Source organism: Anoplophora glabripennis, unplaced genomic scaffold, assembly GCF_000390285.2.
Source record: "Anoplophora glabripennis isolate ALB-LARVAE unplaced genomic scaffold, Agla_2.0 scaffold517, whole genome shotgun sequence".
Taxonomy (NCBI): Eukaryota; Metazoa; Arthropoda; class Insecta; order Coleoptera; family Cerambycidae; genus Anoplophora; species Anoplophora glabripennis.
The window spans coordinates 126948-148221 of NW_019416631.1; the positions used below are offsets into that span (position 1 = coordinate 126948).

The 21274-nt window shown below is 33.4% G+C and overlaps 1 protein-coding gene across 3 annotated transcripts; it reads left to right on the forward strand.

Moving 5' to 3' along the window:
* The first annotated feature begins 3968 nt into the window (after window positions 1-3968).
* On the forward strand, window positions 3969-21025 carry LOC108910655 (probable E3 ubiquitin-protein ligase makorin-2). 3 transcript variants are annotated; one of them, XM_018715344.1, is made up of 5 exons: window positions 3969-4057; window positions 15305-15658; window positions 18474-18855; window positions 19935-20159; window positions 20609-21025. In XM_018715344.1, exons 2-5 carry the CDS (start codon window positions 15521-15523, stop codon window positions 20833-20835), a joined length of 972 nt encoding a protein of 323 aa, XP_018570860.1. In that variant the 5' UTR covers window positions 3969-4057; window positions 15305-15520; the 3' UTR covers window positions 20836-21025. The 3 variants fall into 3 exon arrangements, with proteins under 3 accessions (XP_018570860.1, XP_018570859.1, XP_018570861.1); XM_018715343.1 differs by lacking the exon at window positions 3969-4057 and adding an exon at window positions 13034-13359; XM_018715345.1 differs by lacking the exon at window positions 3969-4057 and adding an exon at window positions 13036-13359 and having other exon boundaries at window positions 19935-20153.
* Window positions 21026-21274: the final 249 nt, after the last annotated feature.

A 21274-nucleotide genomic window follows, 5' to 3' on the forward strand; every position in this document is an offset into this window, starting at 1 on the left:
GAAAAAAAAATTATAAGAAAAAATGTCATAGGGGTTGATTATTTCAACCCCTTACAAAAATAGTTCAGGGTTGAAAAAATTTCAAAAAGTGTAGTTTTATTGACAGATAATGTTCACCAAGTTTGGTTTCTTTAGCTTGATGTACGTGGAAGATAAAAAAGAAAAACAATTTTTTTTTGTAATTTTAGGAGGGGCGTAACTTTTCAGGGGAGGGTTTTTTCAAAAAATTTTATACCAAAGACCCCTATTAATTTTCATCGGAGAATCGCCCCTTGAATTTTTTCGGTGTTATTTAGATACACCCTGTATATTATCACATATTCGGAAAGCTTATGAAAAGAGCTTTAAGTTAAAAAAAATCATCAAGATTCGTTGAAAAACAACGGAGTTACAAACTGTCAAAGTTGACGGCCTATTGTTAAACAAATTCAGTTGGTGCGAAAAACTATGTTAACTAACAAAAAGTCGCGCCCAACTCTATATTTCCTGGCCTAATAAGTGAAATGTCACCCAATCTTCGTAAATAAGAAATTTAACAAACTATAAAAAAGTAAAAGTAGATAACAAATAAAGAAAGAAACGTAACTATATATTTTATCAAAGCGTAACTTGGACTGCAAGTCAGTCGACTCCAGCGCTCCGTTGAGAAGCGGTACCGTGCGGTAGCCCATAAATATTTCATACGCATAATGCTCGGCAAGGCCGATTAGCGATTCACAGAGCGATCCGTAATTTCTTCGTCGCCGCAACCGTTTTCTCACATAATTCAGTGTGCAAATCGCCGGCAGGAACGTTGCGGTGGTAGGCGAGGGCTTTCGCAAAATTACCGGAACCCATAACAGTCCGTACAAAGTCCATAAATCCCGCGAAACGTATGTGTTTCGAAATCATCCTCCGCCGGTATTGCCGTCCGACGTTACTAATAAATAATCGATTAGTCTTCGCACCAACTCATCGGAAATGTGAGTTTTGTTGGAAGAATTCGTAGGTCTCGCCTTGAATCGGCGTGTCTCCTATTTTTTTCCCATGTGCGTTAATTGCACTGGCGGCCTTGGTTCAGTTATGATATAGTCAGTCATATTTTACTTAGGTTTTACATTACCTTTAAAAATTTAGAAATATGTACTTTCTATGGAGCTGCAGTCTAAACTAAAAGAAAAAATACCACTTCCATAATTTCAGTGATTATTAATCGAATACAATAATTCAAATCTTAGAAAAGAATGTAGAAAGGAAATGTGGGATTGGTTTGTTTAAAGAGTAGATGCTGCAGTGTTATGCATGTCGTGTACTATCTAAATAAAATTAGTTTAAAAAAATGGTATTAATAATATATTGTCATATTACATAGGATTAAAAGTATGTATTACTTTTGTGCATGGAGAACAAATTTTGTATTTGCGAGGAGCGTAACCGAGCGGATGCAAAATTGCGAGACAAAAAGACACTTTTAATACAATGAATAATAAGAAAACATGTTATTTTTTCTCCAACCGAAATCCACCATTTAATTATTAATTTGTACTTTGAAATTATTCGAACCACATTTGGATAATAAAGCAAAGTAACTAAGTAGGATATATGGATGCATCAAACAGTCGCCATATTGCTAATTGAGTTCATTTGTGATTGTTTGTGGTTCAATTTGCTGAAAACTCTGTAAAAATGGAATCTAATGAAGATTTAGGTGTACCTGAGGAAATACTGGAGTGTGCGAAAGAGGTTTCTTTGAATCTTCTCCCAAAGAAATCTCGAGAAATTTATGAATGTGTCAACCAACGTTTTATGGATTGGTGCAAAGAAAAAAACCACTAAGTTATATTGAAAATAATTCTCATAATTTTTTTCTGCGATCTAAATAATCTAACAGTGTCGGTGGCACAACCCCACAACAGTACATTATAAGTAAGCAAATTATAAACCAGGCTGTAATAAATAGTTAACAATGAAGTCACTGACAGTGATTGTCTTAATTTTAATAACGCATAATATGACTGATTAAGCTTTAAGGATATATGATCCGACCATCTTAAATTATCGTCAATATACACTCCCAAAAATCTGGTACATTTTTTTGAAGATATCGAGTTGTTACAAACAGTAAAATTTAATGGGGCTACCGGCCTTGTGTATGAGGAGTGGAAATAAATATATAAAACGCTTGCATTTATATGAAGGGGTAAGTCGTTTACAAATAACAGAAATATTAAAGGCCCCAACATGGAACCCTGCGGTACCCCTTTATCTACATCGTACATCTCAGACCTTGCATGCTTAAATTTAACGAACATTTTTCTATGTGAAAGATAATCGTCAACCCACTCCAGGAAGATCCCCCGAAATCCCAAGTTGTACAGTTTGCTTTTAATAAATTTGATATTCAGACAATCAAAGGCACGTGACAGATCAAAGAAAAGTCCCGCCACTTGTTTACTTACATCTAGCTGTAAATAAATGTCATCTAATAAATTGCATGTAATGACAGTTTCAGTGGTTTATTTAGGCTCCTAGGATTAAAAGTGAATAATTTTGTTGCTAAGATTTTTTTTTTTAGTAAGGAAAATGTCAATAAAAGTTACTTCTGACAGACAAGAAATGTTATAGTTTTGTGACGGTTGGAGAAAAAATTACATTTTAAAAATATTTTTACTGTCCCTATATAAATTTACTAGAATATTTTTCAGTAAATTAAAACTGTATTTTTACAAGTTTATTACAAAAAAAAATAAATATTTGTAGATTCGCAATAACAATGTGAAATTAAAATACGGGGTTGGCATTTTTGTGTGTGAATTTATATACAGGGCGATTCACGAAGAAATGTTAATATTTTAGGTAGTATTCAGGGACTCAAAATAAAAAAAAAATCTATAAACATGTGTCCTATTCTTAGTCGTTACACAACTGGGGTAAACAATATTCAATTTAAGATTTTTATTAAATTATTTATAACAAGTAGGCTAGGTTCTACAGTTTTCGAAAATGTCATCAATGACTTAAACCACCCCCGAAGACAATAATCCAGAGGATTAAAATCTGGCGATCTAGCTGGCCAATTATGCGGACCACCTCGACCAATCTACCACCGGTTTGTAAGCTGTTGTCTAATTTTCGTACTTGTAAATTGTAGCGTGTAGGGGCTCCATCATGTTGTAAGTACATGTTCTGTCGTACGCTTAGTGGAACATCTTCTAACAGGTGTCCCAAGTAATTCGATAGACAATTTAAATATACTTATCCTGTAAGATGACCACCGCAGATGAATAGACTGATTAATTGACGATTGAGGATTTTCGTAGGATCATTGGTGTTCATTGTGAATATTATTAATACCATCACGGGTGAACGGTGCTTCATCAGTGAATAGAACATACTTATATAGTCTTACATTTGCATTAATCCAATTATATAATTGCATCCTTGACGCAAAATCACCATCCTGCAAATGTTGAACTCGTTGTAAGTGAAATGGGTATAAACAATCAATGTGAAGATTCCTCCAAGCAGATGATTGTGTAATTTGATAGCGTCTGTAATTCTCCTTGTACTTATGCTTGGATCATTTTCGACGGCCTTAAGGATAGCCTCTTCTAATTCAACATCAAGTCCCAATTCTCATTCAGGTACAATTCATTGTATCAGTTCAATATTATGTGTATTCAATTGTTTCCAGTAAAAACTTATTTTCGAAGACATACCGAATATATCGAGAAACATTTTTCGAAAAAGTGTCATTTTTTTATTTGACCTTCATTCTATACCCTTTCTACATAGTACACACGTGTTAAAACTTTTTTTAAACATGGCTGCACCAAAATCCCTTACGAAACGAAAACGCAAATTCCAAATTGCTGCAAAGTGTCTACCTATATAGCAGATAAAAACTTATCCCTTTTTTTAATTCCTCCAGCTGGCACTTTATCTGTCTAGTTCCTGCTGATAAGGATCCCTGGAACTGTCAGTACGCGTACAACCACGAGCTAAGTGAACACGATGAATAATTTGTAGGAAAGCGACACATAGTGCAGACATCACAGAAATCGTATCTCAGTCTAAGGTAGGTGGAAAGATTAAGTAATTAAAGTTCTTGTAAATGATAATAGTGAAAGTGAAAGAATAGAACAAAAACAGTCACGCGTGGGTCAAAATAAAAACTTTTTTTCTAAAATGTTTCCCTGTGGAGTTAGGTAGGTAAGTTACAGCCAAAACTCATTTTGAGCATTATTAAAATGCCTATTTCAAAATCTTAACTATTCTAACAAAAAAATCGAGATTTTCACTGATTTTGAGCTATTTTTTGAGGTTAGGGAAAAGTCCTGACGTGATGGAGCATTTGTAATGTCTCCATCGTCTCCAGAGGGTCAAAATACTTTATTAAAAAGTAGGTACCTCATATATGAAAAAAATTTGTTTAGCTGTGTTATTTTCCTTTTCGTATTAAATCTAATAACAAAAAGATATTTCTGTATGCTCCTGCCATTATTTTTAGATGTGGGCAATCCCCTACATACGCGGTAAAACACATATGTTGTGTATACTCCAATCATTAAAATTCATACGTTACAAGGAAAACCTGCTCGCACATCGAATAAGTTATTTTCCTTTCCATCTGACATCCTAAAGTTAGTTGAACAGAAATTGAATAAAATATTAATTCAGTTTTCTCCCATCAAATTATTGTTAAGTGAGGATCAAATAAAAAATTTATCGAAGCAAGAATAATCTTGATAAATTGTAGGCCAAGTTGTATTCGTCAGAAATATACAGAAATCTAATTTGATATTTTTTATTGAAAGATATTAAATTGTCAGAAGTAGGTACCTGCTTTAGGTTGAAATGTAACTTTTTTATTGATATTTATCACGTCGATTGAATTATGAAATAAAATATACTGAAACTCGTAATTAAAAAAAGATTAAAGGAAATAAACTACTACACAAGTATATTTGAGCAAGTCACAAACATGTTTATTATGTAATATAAAAATAATAATTTAACTTAATTAATATTTTTTCATTTTAATGTTGTTTTAAATATTAATGTTATTCCCTGTTTTATGAAAACATTTTATCATTTAATACATTATTCAACGTTAATTTAAAGGAGCTCGAAATTTACCCGTTCGAAAAGTTAGAATTATAAAATATCTGATCAAAACGCCACTTATTTTCAGTGCCGTTTCTAAATGCCAAGGAAAAGAGAACGGTTCAATATTATGATTTGGAATAATCGAACAAACAGACAATTATTATAAGACGACAAATGCATATCTCAATGGTGATTTATTCACAGTTATCGCCGGAAAGTTATATTCTACAAATATTTGTACGTTCAGGGTCAATGACACACTTTTAATATAGTTGTGTATTATATTCGTATACGATTTTTTAAATTTTCCGTACAATTCGAAGAGTTTACGTTGCTATAATCTGGTTAGGTACCTATTTCAAATGGAATATAGTGGTGATTATAAACTTTATTCCAAACTGAATATAAGAAGGTGAAAATGATAAATTCGTAACTTCGTTATTTTATGAAGATATTAAGTATCACATACTACATCTATGTAGTTGTTATGTAACATATTGTATATTCTTACATACAGCGTGTCCCATTTAAAACGGATGCTTTCACAGATTTGGTAAAATCAATAATACAAAAGAAGCGTTTATGTAAAAGTTGCACTAAATATTTTCTTCCAAATTTCTTCTAGGTGTTAAGTATATTTTCTCAAACGGAACGCTCTGTATATTAATGCATTTTTGATATTCTCGTCATATTTAATGCTTGCTTTGATATACAGATATTGGGTCTAAAACACACCGATAAAAAAATTGCATTTATAGTATCCCAAATCTATCAAATATCTCCAAACTAAACAGTTATAACAATTTGCGGTTTTCATAATTTGTTGAATCATGAAAAAAGCCCAAAAAGACCCGAACCCTTCGATATCTTTTCAGGCCTTATCAAAACAGTCAGATAAACTCTAGAGGAACACTTTGTATATATGTACATATATATATATATATATTTTTTTTCATTCAAATAAAAAAATAGCAGTTACAGACCTTAGAAGTTCAAATTTTTCATTCATGAATATTTTAATAATTTAAATGAAATTCTGTATTAAATTTGACATAGATATAAAATTTAATTTCCTTTCGATTTTTTTGAGTTATGTTGGAGTATGTTTCTTATAACTTGCGAAATAAGGTTTTTCATACATTTTTTGTTGTTTTATTCACTTTAAAATATGTGTGCTTTATATACCTAGTATATTTTCAAATCTGAAAAAATATCGTTTAACGTAAAAATTACCGAAATAGAAGAAAAACAGTTACAAGAATACATTTTTTGCCTAAGCCGTAATTTTTATGAAAATACGAATGTAGTAAGTAAGTACATGACCTTAAAAATGTACACTAATAATATAATAATTAATACAAAATTATAAGAAAAACATTGAAAAATACTAAACTAATTATTTAAAATGTCTACCATTTTACTAAGCACATAATCGAACACGTTTCTTAAAATTGTCATCAACAATTTAAAAGTGCAATAATGTACAGGGTGTCCTATTTAAAAAATAATAATAATACCCAGTAGAAATACAGAATTCCCTATACAATGAAATACAGTTTGAAAATATGACCAAATTGGTTTGTTGCGACTTTTTTATACACTTTTTTTGATATTATTATTGATATTATTAGAGCTGCAGAAAATTCCGTTTGAAATAGAACACTCTGTCTATACCGCAATCGTTATGTGTACGTTATTTAGCAACGAACAATAATCTCTTTCTAACGCCACATTCTTCTGGCCAATTTCATTTAATATTAAAGATAAACTTGTCAAACTTTATACAGGGTGTGCTATTTAACACTCCCGCTGCCAATATCTCCGAAATGAACAAATTTATTTTAGTTCCGGAAACTGGGGTTGTTAGGTCCCTCGAATAGCTTCAAATTGTTGTTGGAACTGTTAGTTCAAATCTTTCTGTATAGATGGCTTGGCGTTACCAAAAAATTTTTTGATTTCTGGAACGTGAAAATGGAGTCCATCTCAAAGATCGTTAAATTTTGAGTAATTTTTGTAATATAAAGTTTTTCCCAATATTTACTTGTTTTTGAGACATGTCGACTTCAATATGCAACGTATGATGTAACAGGAAAATCTGTTATTTTACCTAAATCACACCGAGCCAAAATATTCTTTTAAAATATTGTTATAATAACTTTATTCACACCACATACTAACTAACAAACAATAAATTATTAAAAAAAAAAACAAATGATCAACTACAGAAACAAAATTGTAGAAAGGCTATATAAAATGAAACACGCAACCTGATAAAACTGTAATTATTGGAAAACTAATATGTGTCATCTGTCATACATGCTTTATTGACATGAGCCACCTATGACTGCATTTTTTAATAATATTTGATAAAATACGGTTCGTCTCTGCCTCATATAAGGTTTGTCATTGTACAACTAAAATAAATGTCTTCATTTCGGAGATATTGTCAGCGGGAGTGTTAAATGGCACACCCTGTATATCTGTAATTCTGAGAAAGCACACAAACCTAATAATATACAAATAATAATAATATACAAGTAATAATATACAAGGTATTCCCATATATCTTAAATGCGACGTGCTATTGATTTTCTCGAAAAAAGAAAAGTTCCTCGTACAAAATTATTAGATAAGTTAAATTTTAATTTACCGTTATGTTTACAGATGACGAAATGCCAGTCCAATCTAATATTTTCACATGATGACCCTGTACAGTATCGTTTAAATTAAATGACAGCCACAAGCGAAGCGCTGGTGTATTACTGGTTGCGGAAACCGTCTCAAGTTCATAGTATCAATTCAATATATCGAATATAATTCGCAATAATTTACCTTTGCATTATGTCAATAAAGATATATGTCCCATATCTCCAAAACCGTTCGAGATAAATCAATGAAATTTGAAATTGTGAATCTAATGGTTTAAAATTAATTTCTAAATTTTAATCAGAAACGCCTGAAAACAGAGGGAGGCTGTGGATTGCTTCAATTTTTTTTGTTAAGCCATTTCAATATTTGAATAAAAAAATTGTAAGCAGTTTTACAGAAAAAAGTTACTCCTGCATCAATTCAATAGGATGAAGCATTTTGACGTACAATTACTTAAAAACTTTGTAACTATATAACTACCAATATTTCGATAGTCGAGGTCGATACTTCTGGTTTTTATTATGACCAACCATTAAGAAATAGAAACATTTTATATCGAATTTCTCCAAAGAAATCGATCCTATTGTATAGTCTCCATGTTCTCTGGCTCTAACATTTAAACTATTTTAAAAAGTTTAAAAATACGGTCACAGTTTCCGAAAATCCCTCAAGTGAATCCCAGAAAAATTGTACGAACCCGCACTCGCTGTACATAATATTTTTTAATGATTCCGTCGACTTTTCCCACACACATCATACGACTGCGTCCCGCCACATCAGGCAGAGGCCCTACCCGGACCAAGTTGACATAACAATGCCCCAGGAGAGTGCCATACCACCGACAAAGTTCCGGGGCTCCAGGCCTCCGAGACGGCGGCCCCCGCGTTAGTAAAACAAAAGGGGAACGCTCTTGTAGATCTCGGCGCGTTCGTTCGGTGTTTGCCCAAGTTAACAACGGCCGGAACGATACAAGTCTGGCGGGTTTAATGGCTCCAAATAAATGCAGTTCTTCCATCTCGATTTCCCGAACAATGCCCCAACTAACTTGGTTAACTCGTGTTCGGATCTCGTTGTTAATTGTAACTGACGTGGTCTGAAACTTAGTTGTATTGTAAATCCTCAGCTGTTTTAATTATTGATACTGACGCCCTTGGCGTTAAGAGCAAGACCTAGCTGTAAATACATCAATGATGGCGTTGTCGAACGTAGCTCCTAGAGAAGCAGTTTTCCAAAGTTGAAAATTACATTGTTGAAAATAGCTATGGAGTAAGATGTTTTCCACATGTTTTACTCTATTATAGAAGCACTAAGTTAATTTAAATTCAAAAAATTTAGGGGGGANTAAGTTAAATTTTAATTTACCGTTATGTTTACAGATGACGAAATGCCAGTCCAATCTAATATTTTCACATGATGACCCTGTACAGTATCGTTTAAATTAAATGACAGCCACAAGCGAAGCGCTGGTGTATTACTGGTTGCGGAAACCGTCTCAAGTTCATAGTATCAATTCAATATATCGAATATAATTCGCAATAATTTACCTTTGCATTATGTCAATAAAGATATATGTCCCATATCTCCAAAACCGTTCGAGATAAATCAATGAAATTTGAAATTGTGAATCTAATGGTTTAAAATTAATTTCTAAATTTTAATCAGAAACGCCTGAAAACAGAGGGAGGCTGTGGATTGCTTCAATTTTTTTTGTTAAGCCATTTCAATATTTGAATAAAAAAATTGTAAGCAGTTTTACAGAAAAAAGTTACTCCTGCATCAATTCAATAGGATGAAGCATTTTGACGTACAATTACTTAAAAACTTTGTAACTATATAACTACCAATATTTCGATAGTCGAGGTCGATACTTCTGGTTTTTATTATGACCAACCATTAAGAAATAGAAACATTTTATATCGAATTTCTCCAAAGAAATCGATCCTATTGTATAGACTCCATGTTCTCTGGCTCTACGATTTAAAACGTTTATAAAATTTTTAAAATACGACCACAGTTTTCGAAAGTTTCTCAAGTGAATCCTACAAAAATTATACGAATCTCGCACTCGCTGTACATAATATTTTTTAATGATTCCGTCGACTTTTCCCACCCACATCATACGACTGCGTCCCGCCACATCAGGCAGAGGCCCTACCCGGACCAAGTTGACATAACAATGCCCCAGGAGAGTGCCATACCACCGACAAAGTTCCGGGGCTCCAGGCCTCCGAGACGGCGGCCCCCGCGTTAGTAAAACAAAAGGGGAACGCTCTTGTAGATCTCGGCGCGTTCGTTCGGTGTTTGCCCAAGTTAACAACGGCCGGAACGATACAAGTCTGGCGGGTTTAATGGCTCCAAATAAATGCAGTTCTTCCATCTCGATTTCCCGAACAATGCCCCAACTAACTTGGTTAACTCGTGTTCGGATCTCGTTGTTAATTGTAACTGACGTGGTCTGAAACTTAGTTGTATTGTAAATCCTCAGCTGTTTTAATTATTGATACTGACGCCCTTGGCGTTAAGAGCAAGACCTAGCTGTAAATACATCAATGATGGCGTTGTCGAACGTAGCTCCTAGAGAAGCAGTTTTCCAAAGTTGAAAATTACATTGTTGAAAATAGCTATGGAGTAAGATGTTTTCCACATGTTTTACTCTATTATAGAAGCACTAAGTTAATTTAAATTCAAAAAATTTAGGGGGGATACTTCCAATACATTTTTTTCGATTTACGGCACCCTTAAAAAATATTAAAATCTCAAAATGGCCGAAAAAATTAGCTTTTATTTTTTTTATTAAATTTTTAGTTCATATTTGCTTAGCTTTTCATATTGATAAAAAAGAATTTTTGCAAAAAGCATGTCAAAAATGACAAGCGTTTTTAGTTAACTGTTATACCAATTATGTGTACCTAATCGGCAAGGAAAAATAATGTATTTTTTTTTTCTCGTAAACCATAAGCGTACGTATATGAAAAAATGGGAAGGGTAAAAAAGTTTCTAAGTGAAATGTAGTATTAAAAGATGTTTTTCTTCTTGGAATTGGCTAACTTAGAAAAAAGTTGTGAGAGAAATAAAACCAAGGGGTGCTAACATCTTTCATTCAGACATAAACCGGAAAAAAAAAGACTACCAAAAAATACCATTCAACTAGTTGTTAACGTGTAGCAAAATTCAAATTTCTAAGTTTAATCGTTTTCGTGAAAAAAAAAATAAAAGCTAGGTAATTTTTTCGACCATTTTGTGATTTTAATATTTTCTCAGGGGAGGGGCTCATATAAAAAAAAATGTATTGAAAGTACTCCCCCTGAAATTACTTTCTAAACACCTCCTTAAAATATTTGCGCATCTTTATGTAACACCCTGTATATTTGTTGTCACAAGAAAATTTTTTAACTATGATGTGAAACGAATTGACGAAAAAAAATGTAAGCGGTACAGTAAGTATATTCGAATTTTTTAATATTTTTTTTTCTTACACAATTTAATTTAGACCTTGGTTTACGAGATATTGCAACTTTTTTAATATATGAAGTGATATGACTAGTCGTTGCCGAATATTAAAAAACAACGGAGTTATTAATAAATATATTTTTTTTATTTTGACACCCTGTATCTTGTAAAAGAAAAAACCTATTTGAAAAATGTCATAAGGAACTTTCTATTCGTCCAAAGAATATGCGGTTAACCGCTTGACCTACTTTTTTATAACCCTCTGTATATTATTCATAACACGGTTCATTGAAAAGTCGTAAAGATTCCAGAAATCGATTTATGTATATTTAAACGTCCCTTTAATTCAAGTTTAGGTTTACGCTAACTAGAAGTTAGAGTCAATAGGGCAAACATCCTAGAGCTTCGCGCAAGCTGGCACCAAACAACGTAAATATTAGGGTAAACTTGAATGAAGGGGTTTACGAGATACGTTTTTACATACATTTCCAACAACACGCACGAAGCAGTGCTACTATTACTACTACAACTACTACTACTACCACAATTTTAGAAATCGACAATGCATTGAATTAATGATTTCGAGGCTGAACTTATGAAAATATTTATGGATATGGAACGGTTAGTTTTACAAAATTTTTGATAATTCTTTGAAATAAAATACCTTAGTAACAATCTAACAAATAATAGGGATAAAGAATAAATAAAAGGATAAATGGTTACTTGTTTCGAGGCCAATCAGTATAAATGCAAAATATGCTATAACTACAACATTACTAGATAGTAGTAGGTAATAATTATAACTATAGTAGAATCACATTCGATGCAAAGTAATAAATCATTGCCTGTCAAGGGATCCAATGCAGTCCGCTTTTAAGGGTTTTAGAAATTGAATAATTTCTTTATACATTATGAAGGGACGAGGAGATCAGTTCACGTCTGGCACCCTTGTTCCTACAAAAATTCCTTTATTCTCATAAACTATTTATTTTAAATGTAATTTATTATAAATCCAATTTGTTTTTTAATTTCCACATATGTACTACATTTTACCTCTGTACGCGCCACTGTTGTTTACTTGTTTTTTGGAGGCGCTCTCTGTTTTACGATCAAGCTCGCCAGGTTAGTATTTGACGTATAACCGACCACTTCGTACACTCGATGCACCTGGGCGACTACAGCTACTACCAGAACATGCGTATGCAGCGGTATTTCAGATTTAACATTGAATTTCATTTTAAATTTGAAATGGTTCATCTTACGCCTCCTAAAAATGATGACACGATTTTCCTTTGATAAAAGACCGACAACTTTTTGCTCTACTTTGCATCGAATACGATCCTACTATAGGTAAAAATATTACAGGTGTAACTCTAGCCAACAAATCTTATTTTCATTTGAAATTTGTCAATGACCTCCTTGTTACACACGTGATATAAAATTTTATATATTTAATCGTATTTAAAGATAATTGCAATTGAATTTGTTTCGGTAAAAATAACAAACCTGCACAGAATAACTAACGATCAGGATTCCAACTCTAAGTTGACGGGAAAATGATTACATAACCTCAATTACCTCGATCTTGGAATAGAATTCGGTAAGAGCAAGAATATCTCAATTAAATATAATATAGCAAATTAATTTAAAAAATTGTAGAGGTACCTATATCTTAAGCCAGTACTATTATAGCAGTTGAAGAAGTGAAGAGGAAATATTTTATTTGTGGGTTTATATTATAATTGTAATAACAATGATAACGTGGAACGTACTCTAAGCTGTAATGTTCCATATGAATTCGGAACGAACCTCTGTTTTCTTCCCTTGCCGGCCGGTAAACTCGCTGATTCGCTACAATCGGCCCAACTCGCTATGCGCCACGCCACAGCCTCACGTCCGACGTTAATTTAAAATGGAAAGTTTACCGGTTTAAGAGTGTGAGGACGCAGACGGTTGTCGAAAACGTGTTTTCATCGACCAGCCGCACGGTCCTTTGTTATCTCCGCAAAAGCTGGCTTAGAAAAACGGTTCTGTGATCCCCTGTTTTTTTGTTGTAAACATTTGTTTAACGTGTAAATGTGTGCCATAAAATCTGTGCTGTGACTACTTAGACTGTGAATTTACTATTGTTTGTTATTCGTTGTTGTTGAGGAAGAAGACTAGTTGTTTAAGGTAATCTAACCTCATTTTTTAATTGTTTAATTAAAAAAAATACACTATATTACACGGGGAAGCATTAAAATGTGTTGCTACATAGTCGAGCTTCACCTTTTTAAGGGAAAATAAGGGCTATAATGCCTGGTTAATTTCTTAAGATGCATCGTAATATTCCGCCCTTGGGCATAATGTCTGCACATAAGGATCATTTAGACTTGTCTGAAGTGTAATCACTTATTTTTATGTATGCATTATGGTATACACCTATCGCTTTTCAGAAGTAGTTACTTATATACATATTTTCCTTTCCCACAGCCAGATGGGCTTTAAAATTTGCACAGGGGATGGTATAAGGTTCAGAATTTTTATTTAGGTCAGATACAGTTCTGACAGAAGGAACCTAAATCCAAACTGTGTATTTGTTGTTAAGTACTGTAACTGTTCGTATCGAGGTATAAATAAATAACATTATGATTATACGAGTGCCCTCGGATATATTCACTCAGTGGAAAATAGTAGGACTTTCCTTTACCATTTTCAGTAGTTTTTTTTTTGACGATATAGTGCGTTAAAATTAAAAAAACAATATATAAATATGTTTTTTTTTAAAATTATATTAAGTAAGTTGTAATTTAGGTTTGTTTAATATTAGAAATTTATAAACTTTCTAAGTGTAACAAATGTTCGGTCGCGACCGCTGGGCGCAGGGGTGGTCCGATCGGATTGATTTTGGTGGTGTTGTATAGGTTGCACCTTTCTGCGTCGAATGGAAATGATTCAGGCATTTCACGATTATGGGGGTGGCTATGGGGAGGAAATTAGTGAATCTACATTTTGACAGTTTTTATAACACTTTGTCTATATGAGTAAACTTAGCTTGAAAATCAAGTTTTCCAAGGCACATAGAGCAGGGGTGAATTTGTGTGTAGGGGCAGCAAATCAATATTATGGTTTTCAAGGGCAAAAAAGGGAACATTTGTAGTTATGACTGTTGATATGTTAATAAAGGTGTACTGCAGTTGGGGGGGGGACTGTAATGTTTTCAAAGTTTTTATGTTTTTGTAGTTCTGGAGGTAGGTGGTGGAAATATACAGGGTGTTTTTTTTATCGTTTTCGAGCTACAAGACGATTTTTAATTTTCAACAAAATTTATATGCTTAACTATATTCTCTTGTCACTAGATCCCGTAAATTGGTTTAATCATATGCTATAAACAATTTTTGAAATATTTGAAATATATGCCTCCACAGCAGTGTCTGTATAAATGCTTAGGGTGTGCGCAAGAAAAAATAGGGAAGGGGGGATGTACTACCACTCCCTTTTCAAAAGTTGTACAAAAATGTGTTCATAAGGTAAAAATATGTGTAAAATTTCTTCCTACTGTCCTAAAAACAACAAGCTGTAAAATTTCTTTTATTTCTAATTTTGATATTCTGGGCTTAAACGAAAAATGGAAAGTCCTTTATTTTCACTCAAAGAATCTGAGGCTCCTACTTTTTTGTAACACCCTGCCCAGCCAAAATGTAATAAGGTAGTAAAAGAAATCTAAATCGAATATTTTGTTTGCGTTTTGAGTGATAAGAAAAAACCTATGACAAACTTGTTTTATAAGCTGTGTAACAACAGCAGTACCTACGATGATTTAAAAAGTAGTTGAATCACATCGTGAATAATTATTTTCCTAAAATAACGTGTTGCAAGCGAAAACAAACAAAGAAACTAAAAATAAGTAAAAATGTCGGCTGTATCAAAATTAGAAAGTAGTGAATTCGAACAGTGGATCAACGAACCGGGAAAAAGCAAAAATAACATTTATAAACAAAAAAACTGCGTATTAATATAACCATAATAAAGGCGATCTCCTCTTTTTTTTTTGTATAAATTTAGACTTGGCAAAAACACAAACCCCTAGGTACATTTTTAATACCGGCAGTGTCCAATGTTTTTCTGTTTGTTTCAGATGGCTATGGCTGTCAAATGGGAACAGTGAAGATGAAGTGTCAGTTAGACTAAAGAAAAGTCATCTCTAATCCTACTTTTGTAAAACCCCAAGTAGAATCTCTGAAAAAAAAATAGCCAAAGAACAATATTTTGTATATCTTATTTACATTTAGATAAGTCCGCGAAAACGGAAATCGTTGTGTAAAATCTACGGTAGTTTGTCAAACGTGCGAAAATGAATATAGGAGTTTTGGAAGAAAACCGCGTGATATGCAGATACAATCTTCGGGGCATGTGCCGGTTTGGTGGCAGGTGCAGGAACATACACATCGCCCCTGAAAAGCTCACAGAGAAATTAGAAGCAGAAAACAAGGTAAGTTTACTTTTTAAAATTCGTGTTAACTTTACTACTCAAACTATTTCAATTAGACAGATTCATCAATTGTGTTTAATGATTTAATTCTATAAATTGACTCACTTGTTTTGTTTGACTATCCTAAATTCAGAAAATTAGGGTCACTGTTTGCTTTTAACCACTTAACTTTAACAGAAAATATGTGTTTGACCCTTAAAACTTATTGTCCTCTTATATTACCCTTGAATTTATTTGGGACCTGACCCTTTTATAATTATATTTGCTGAACCCTGTTCCTAATAAATATGAGAGAGTAATTTTCATTTCCCAGAAGTAAATTGCTTTTTCAGTACATTCACCTGGAAGTCAGATATAGATTGTTTGAAATTGTGCTCTCTGAGGCATTTACATATTGCCTGTTTTAATTATGCATAAAAATTATTCAAGTACCGCACTCTCTTGAATATTTATATTTTCATTTCGTAGTTTAATTTAAATTATTAAATAAAAATATGTAAAATAGCCCCGGATATTGAAATAATAATGTTACGAATTGGTATTTTATTATGCAGGAGCTACTATACGGGATGATTAGGGATTAATTGGCAAACTTAAAATTTAAATTCTGGTGGTAAAAATGAAAAAAACCCTTGTAGGAACGCCAATAATTTTTTTTCTATAAATAATTTTAATATTTTTAGTAATTAATACTTTATTATTTTTTAGGAATAGAAATCTCATTAAGTACTCGAAATTCGAAAATAATCCGTTTCTCGAATAAAATATATGTGCAATATTTTTTGTTCGGCATTTTAGAAAATCTAAATTGGAAACAATATCTCTTCACTGTATCATTTATATAAGTTTTCTTCGGGGAATAATACAACTGACAATATATTCAAAATAAGGAAAAAATCGTGTTTTTACCTCGTATGTTTATCTTATCTATCTTCTGAATTTTGCATACCTGTTGAACATACAGAAAATAGCGTACGGTACTATAAACATAATCACACCCCGTAAAATGCTTCTAGAAAACTATTAACGCATGCCTTAATTACAATAATTGAGTATATTTACAAATTTGCTAGACAATACAGGAAAGGTACAATTTCTGATGTTTACATGGTCTTCGTGATTTTTCAATGCGAAAAATTAAAGGAAGCTGCCCTAATTTAATGTTACGCTTCGTTATTTCCTGAATGAATCTACTTATTCCGTCATTGTCTTACTAAAAGTGCGATTTCTTATCTATAAAACGCCAACTTAAGAAGTAGTGATCTAAATTGCAAAATATCAAGCAGCGTGGAATTAAGGATTCTTAGCGAGAGTTACTCCCGGTATCTCAGCTGCTGGTGTAAGTATTTATAATCAAATACGTTTAGCGTTTTTAAACTTGTTTCTATATTTTGGCCACCAAAAATCGAATTTTAAGTTTGGACAATTAATCACGAAACACCATGTATACCCTGTGTTTGACTTGTCACTGAATCACCCTTATATCTCTTATTTGAAATTGGAGAAGTTTTTTTACAAGTTGTATACGTAATAATTATCTGCAGAGCTATTATTCTGGTATAACTAAATTTGATATGTCATAGTTGTTTCGTTCTAAAATTAAAAAAGGGTGAATTTTAAAAAAAAATGTTTATTTAAGAACTGTTTAATATATTCTAATTTAGAGGACCCAGACACCCCACACTATCAAATTTCTATGAAATGTATACCCAAACCTTTAGTTTTTTTTTTACTTTTGCGTAGCCGTTAACTTAAAAATTATTAAAAGATAAGCCTTTCACTTTTTGTTTTTTATAAAGCTATTCAATTCTCAAACAATAATTGTATTTTAGCGTAGAATTTTTTCTGCCGATAAGATTTTCTCATTTGTTAAGCATATTCAAAACGATTTTCTATGACTAAAATCAAATTTATTTATATTAGAGCCATCGCTTTGCAGGTAACTATTTCGTTTTGGTATATCAAAAAGGTTTCAATTTAACATAACCTAAATATAAAGGCGGCTCCATGAAATGTGAAACAGTATATACAGGGTGTCCCAATAAAAAATCACGTCGCCATTTGCTTTGGAACGGAAAGAGATATTTCAGTTATACGTATATGGTGGACCTTCCAAGAGCTTCAAATTTGCGCGGTAACAGTTACTATCAACACTAGCACATAGATGGCGTTGTGGTGCCATGTTTGCATTCAGTATTGTTTAGCCAACAAAAAACGTCCTGCAATTAATGTAATTAAATATTTATTGGAAGTAAGAGCCAATTTATTTATGGTATATCAAGATGTGTAAAATAGTCAAGGAAAACATTAAGTTCGTTATAAAGATCTCCCAGTATAATCGTATTTCATTTTTTGAAATAAATAGAAAGACATTTTTACATTACATTTCGCATATATTTATGAAATGATATTTTATTGTTTCATTAACAAAACATGCTTGTCTATTTGAAAACATAAATTGAATTACTATTTATTCAAAAAGACTAGGTAATTGAACTACCTTAATAATAAAATTAGATTAAATATTCGAAATTATTTCCATTATTTTGAATAACATACACATATTAAACCATTTAATACGTTCATTGGTACATGCTTTTTTGGGTATTTTAGATTTCTTTAATTCAATTTATGTTTTGAAATAAGGAAACAAAATGTATCATTTGATGAGTGAATTTTTTTTTCTTTGGGAAAATGGCAAAGGGGGTTGTTATTGGCACACTATATTCCATAAATTCATTCCATTCAAATCTGGTAGCCGTACAGGCCGTCACAGGTTTACCTTCGCTTTCTCTTGGAACAAATCTTGTTCTAGATAACGCCTACAATCGACGCAGACTCTCTAGCGTCCTCTTTGGGCGCTTGCGCGTTGTCCCCCAAAAAGTCGAAGCCCTCGCCCAAGGATAAAGGAGCAGCTTCCACGGTGAGCCCCAAGGAGGACCTTCTGGGCCTTGGCCCAAGCACCTCGTCAGCCGAGGAGGCTGTGGCCCTCGTAAAGAAGGTCGAATCCGCCCACAAGACGTGCGGCATCTGCTTCGACATCATCCTCCAGAAGGCCAACAGGCTGGAACAGACCTTCGGCATCCTGCCCAACTGCAACCACTGCTTCTGCTTCACCTGCCTCCGCAAGTGGCGCCAGAGCAAGGAGTTCGAGTTGGACGTGGCCAAGGCATGTCCAGAATGCAGAACAGCGTCAGGTAAGGGAAAGGGAAGATTTAGATTTGCAGGGTTGAAATTGAAGAAGTAGATTATTTTATGAAACAGTGGTTCCCAAAGTAGCAAATAGTAGCGAAAGTTTCTCGCTTTCGTCTCGATAACAGTCGTAGATGGGAAATTAATTTCACACGTATGATGTGGCAAAGGATATCAAAAATTTAAGAGCTTCTTTTGCTAACTCAGAATAATCTTGCTTCCTTTCGAACCAAAAGTGATCTAAAATGTTAGAACTCTCTAAAAATGGATTAATTACTCATTATGACTATTACTGAAGGACATTTCTTTTCAACTTTCAATAAACGCTGACGACCAAAAATCAGTTTTCTTTAAAAATTCGTTAATTTTATCCAATATTTTATCCAAGTCTGTTCTTATCATCTAATTTAAAAGGTAGAAAATATTCTCAACAAGTTCTGAACGATGAAGCCAAAGAGAATGGGAAAATAGATTTGTATATTCAGATTTTTCATCCTGAAGATACAATAAAAGTTCTGCTCTTAGTTGGAAGATACTTTTAGGCACATTTCCGTTGCCAAATCAATTTTTCCGAAAATACGAGATTGTAATGCTTTGTGAATAAAATATTTTCTCTTTAATATCAACTTCAGTAGCATATCTTAGTTTGCAAACTGAACACGATTGTGTATTATCGATTAATTCATCTGCAAAGTCTTATTAAGGTTTTCAACAAGTTATATTCTGATATCTTTTGTCTTCTTTGAACCGTGTTATTGGAAAGATATATTTGTTTAAGCTTGTTAGATTCTCTACCGCACAACCATTATTTATTATACCATTTTCACAGCTGCTGCTTTCCACAGTATTGTAGTTGAAAATGGATAAGAGCAGTGAAAAATTGACAGAGTTATTTTGAAATATTTATAAATGTGATCATAAAGTGTCAAAAATTTGGGACCTGCTGTTCTAAGAGTTTGTTTTGATTAAGTATTAACTACGTAACCATAAATCTTCAACTTTGAATATGCTTCACAGAACATTTTTGAAAAATCGGACTTGCCCGGTTTTTGCGCCGAAGTTTTCAATACCTTTTTGTATTCAGATTTCGTGTACCCCTCCAAGTACTGGGTGGAAAACAAAGAAGAGAAAACTGAATTCATAGACGCCCAGAAGCAGAGGATGAAGAAACAGAACTGCAGGTACTTCCGGCAGGGTAAGGGCAAGTGCCCCTTCGGCAATACGTGCCTCTACCTGCACGCCCTCCCCAACGGCAAGACGCTCGACGTCGGACCGCCTCGTCCAAGACGACGCAGGCCTTCAGGTATAGGTAGTTTTTTTATTGTACCTCATTTCTATCACCGAACCTTTATGTAAAATATAGTGTTACATTTCACAGTCTAGCATCCGATTTTTAGGTAGGCAGATAGCGGTTTTGTATACAGGGCGTAACTTTGGAGGGTTACATTTATACGAAGGTTATCTTTGATCCTTAGAAATACGTACCATAAGATTGTTTTCTCAAATTCCGTTGTGGAAACTGATTTTTTTAAATCCGTTTAGCGCACCGACCGATTTGCGATTTTATCACACGAGACACACACAAACCGTTTATTCCGTCCGTCGTCATTTATTTTGTTGGTTGCCTTTCTAAAAATCCGATGCTAATCCATCGCTCTGAATAACACTCGAGGTAGTTTATTTATTCACACTTGCGACACTGTAGTCATTTTTTTTTGTGCTGTTGAAATTTTCAATTTCATTTCTTGGATTTAACAGGTATAGATAACGATCTGGTGCACCAAATCCTCTTCTGGCTGAACGACGACGATCTCGACGATGACGACGTCGATGACTTCGAGCTCGATCTGTCCGATCCGTGCATCGCGATGCAATACTACGACCATGGCGATATCCGGCGCTACATCGCCATGGAGCGTCTCATGCGGGGCGACGACGGAGACGACGACGACGACGACAGCGACTACGAGTTCCTCCTTTTCTAAGTAAGAAGCGAGGGTGTAAAGTGTCGTCTGTCGCTTATTTTCGTGCCGCTGAATGTCTGTCTTATAATTTTTTGTATTATGGTTAGTTTTCTTCGATTATTATTGCTTAGTTATTTTTATTATTACTATTAAACATAATGTATTCATTTGTGTATTCTTAAGTAATAAAAACTTCAGTTTATTTAAATGAGTGTTTGCTTTTTATCGGTTTTTTGTAATTCCTTAGCGTGGACGTCGCCGATTGGAGGAAGAGGCGGAAAGGTCAAGAAGGAATAATGAAGGTAATGAAGCAGCCTATGACAGGCATTTAGTTTTATTTATCACACAAAAACTACTTACGGTATAGGTACTCAGCGCAAAAAAAATCGAGATTTGATGCTGCCGGAAAAAAATGAGACGTTCATATAACGTTTTTTTTTCGAAAACTCGATATTAACAG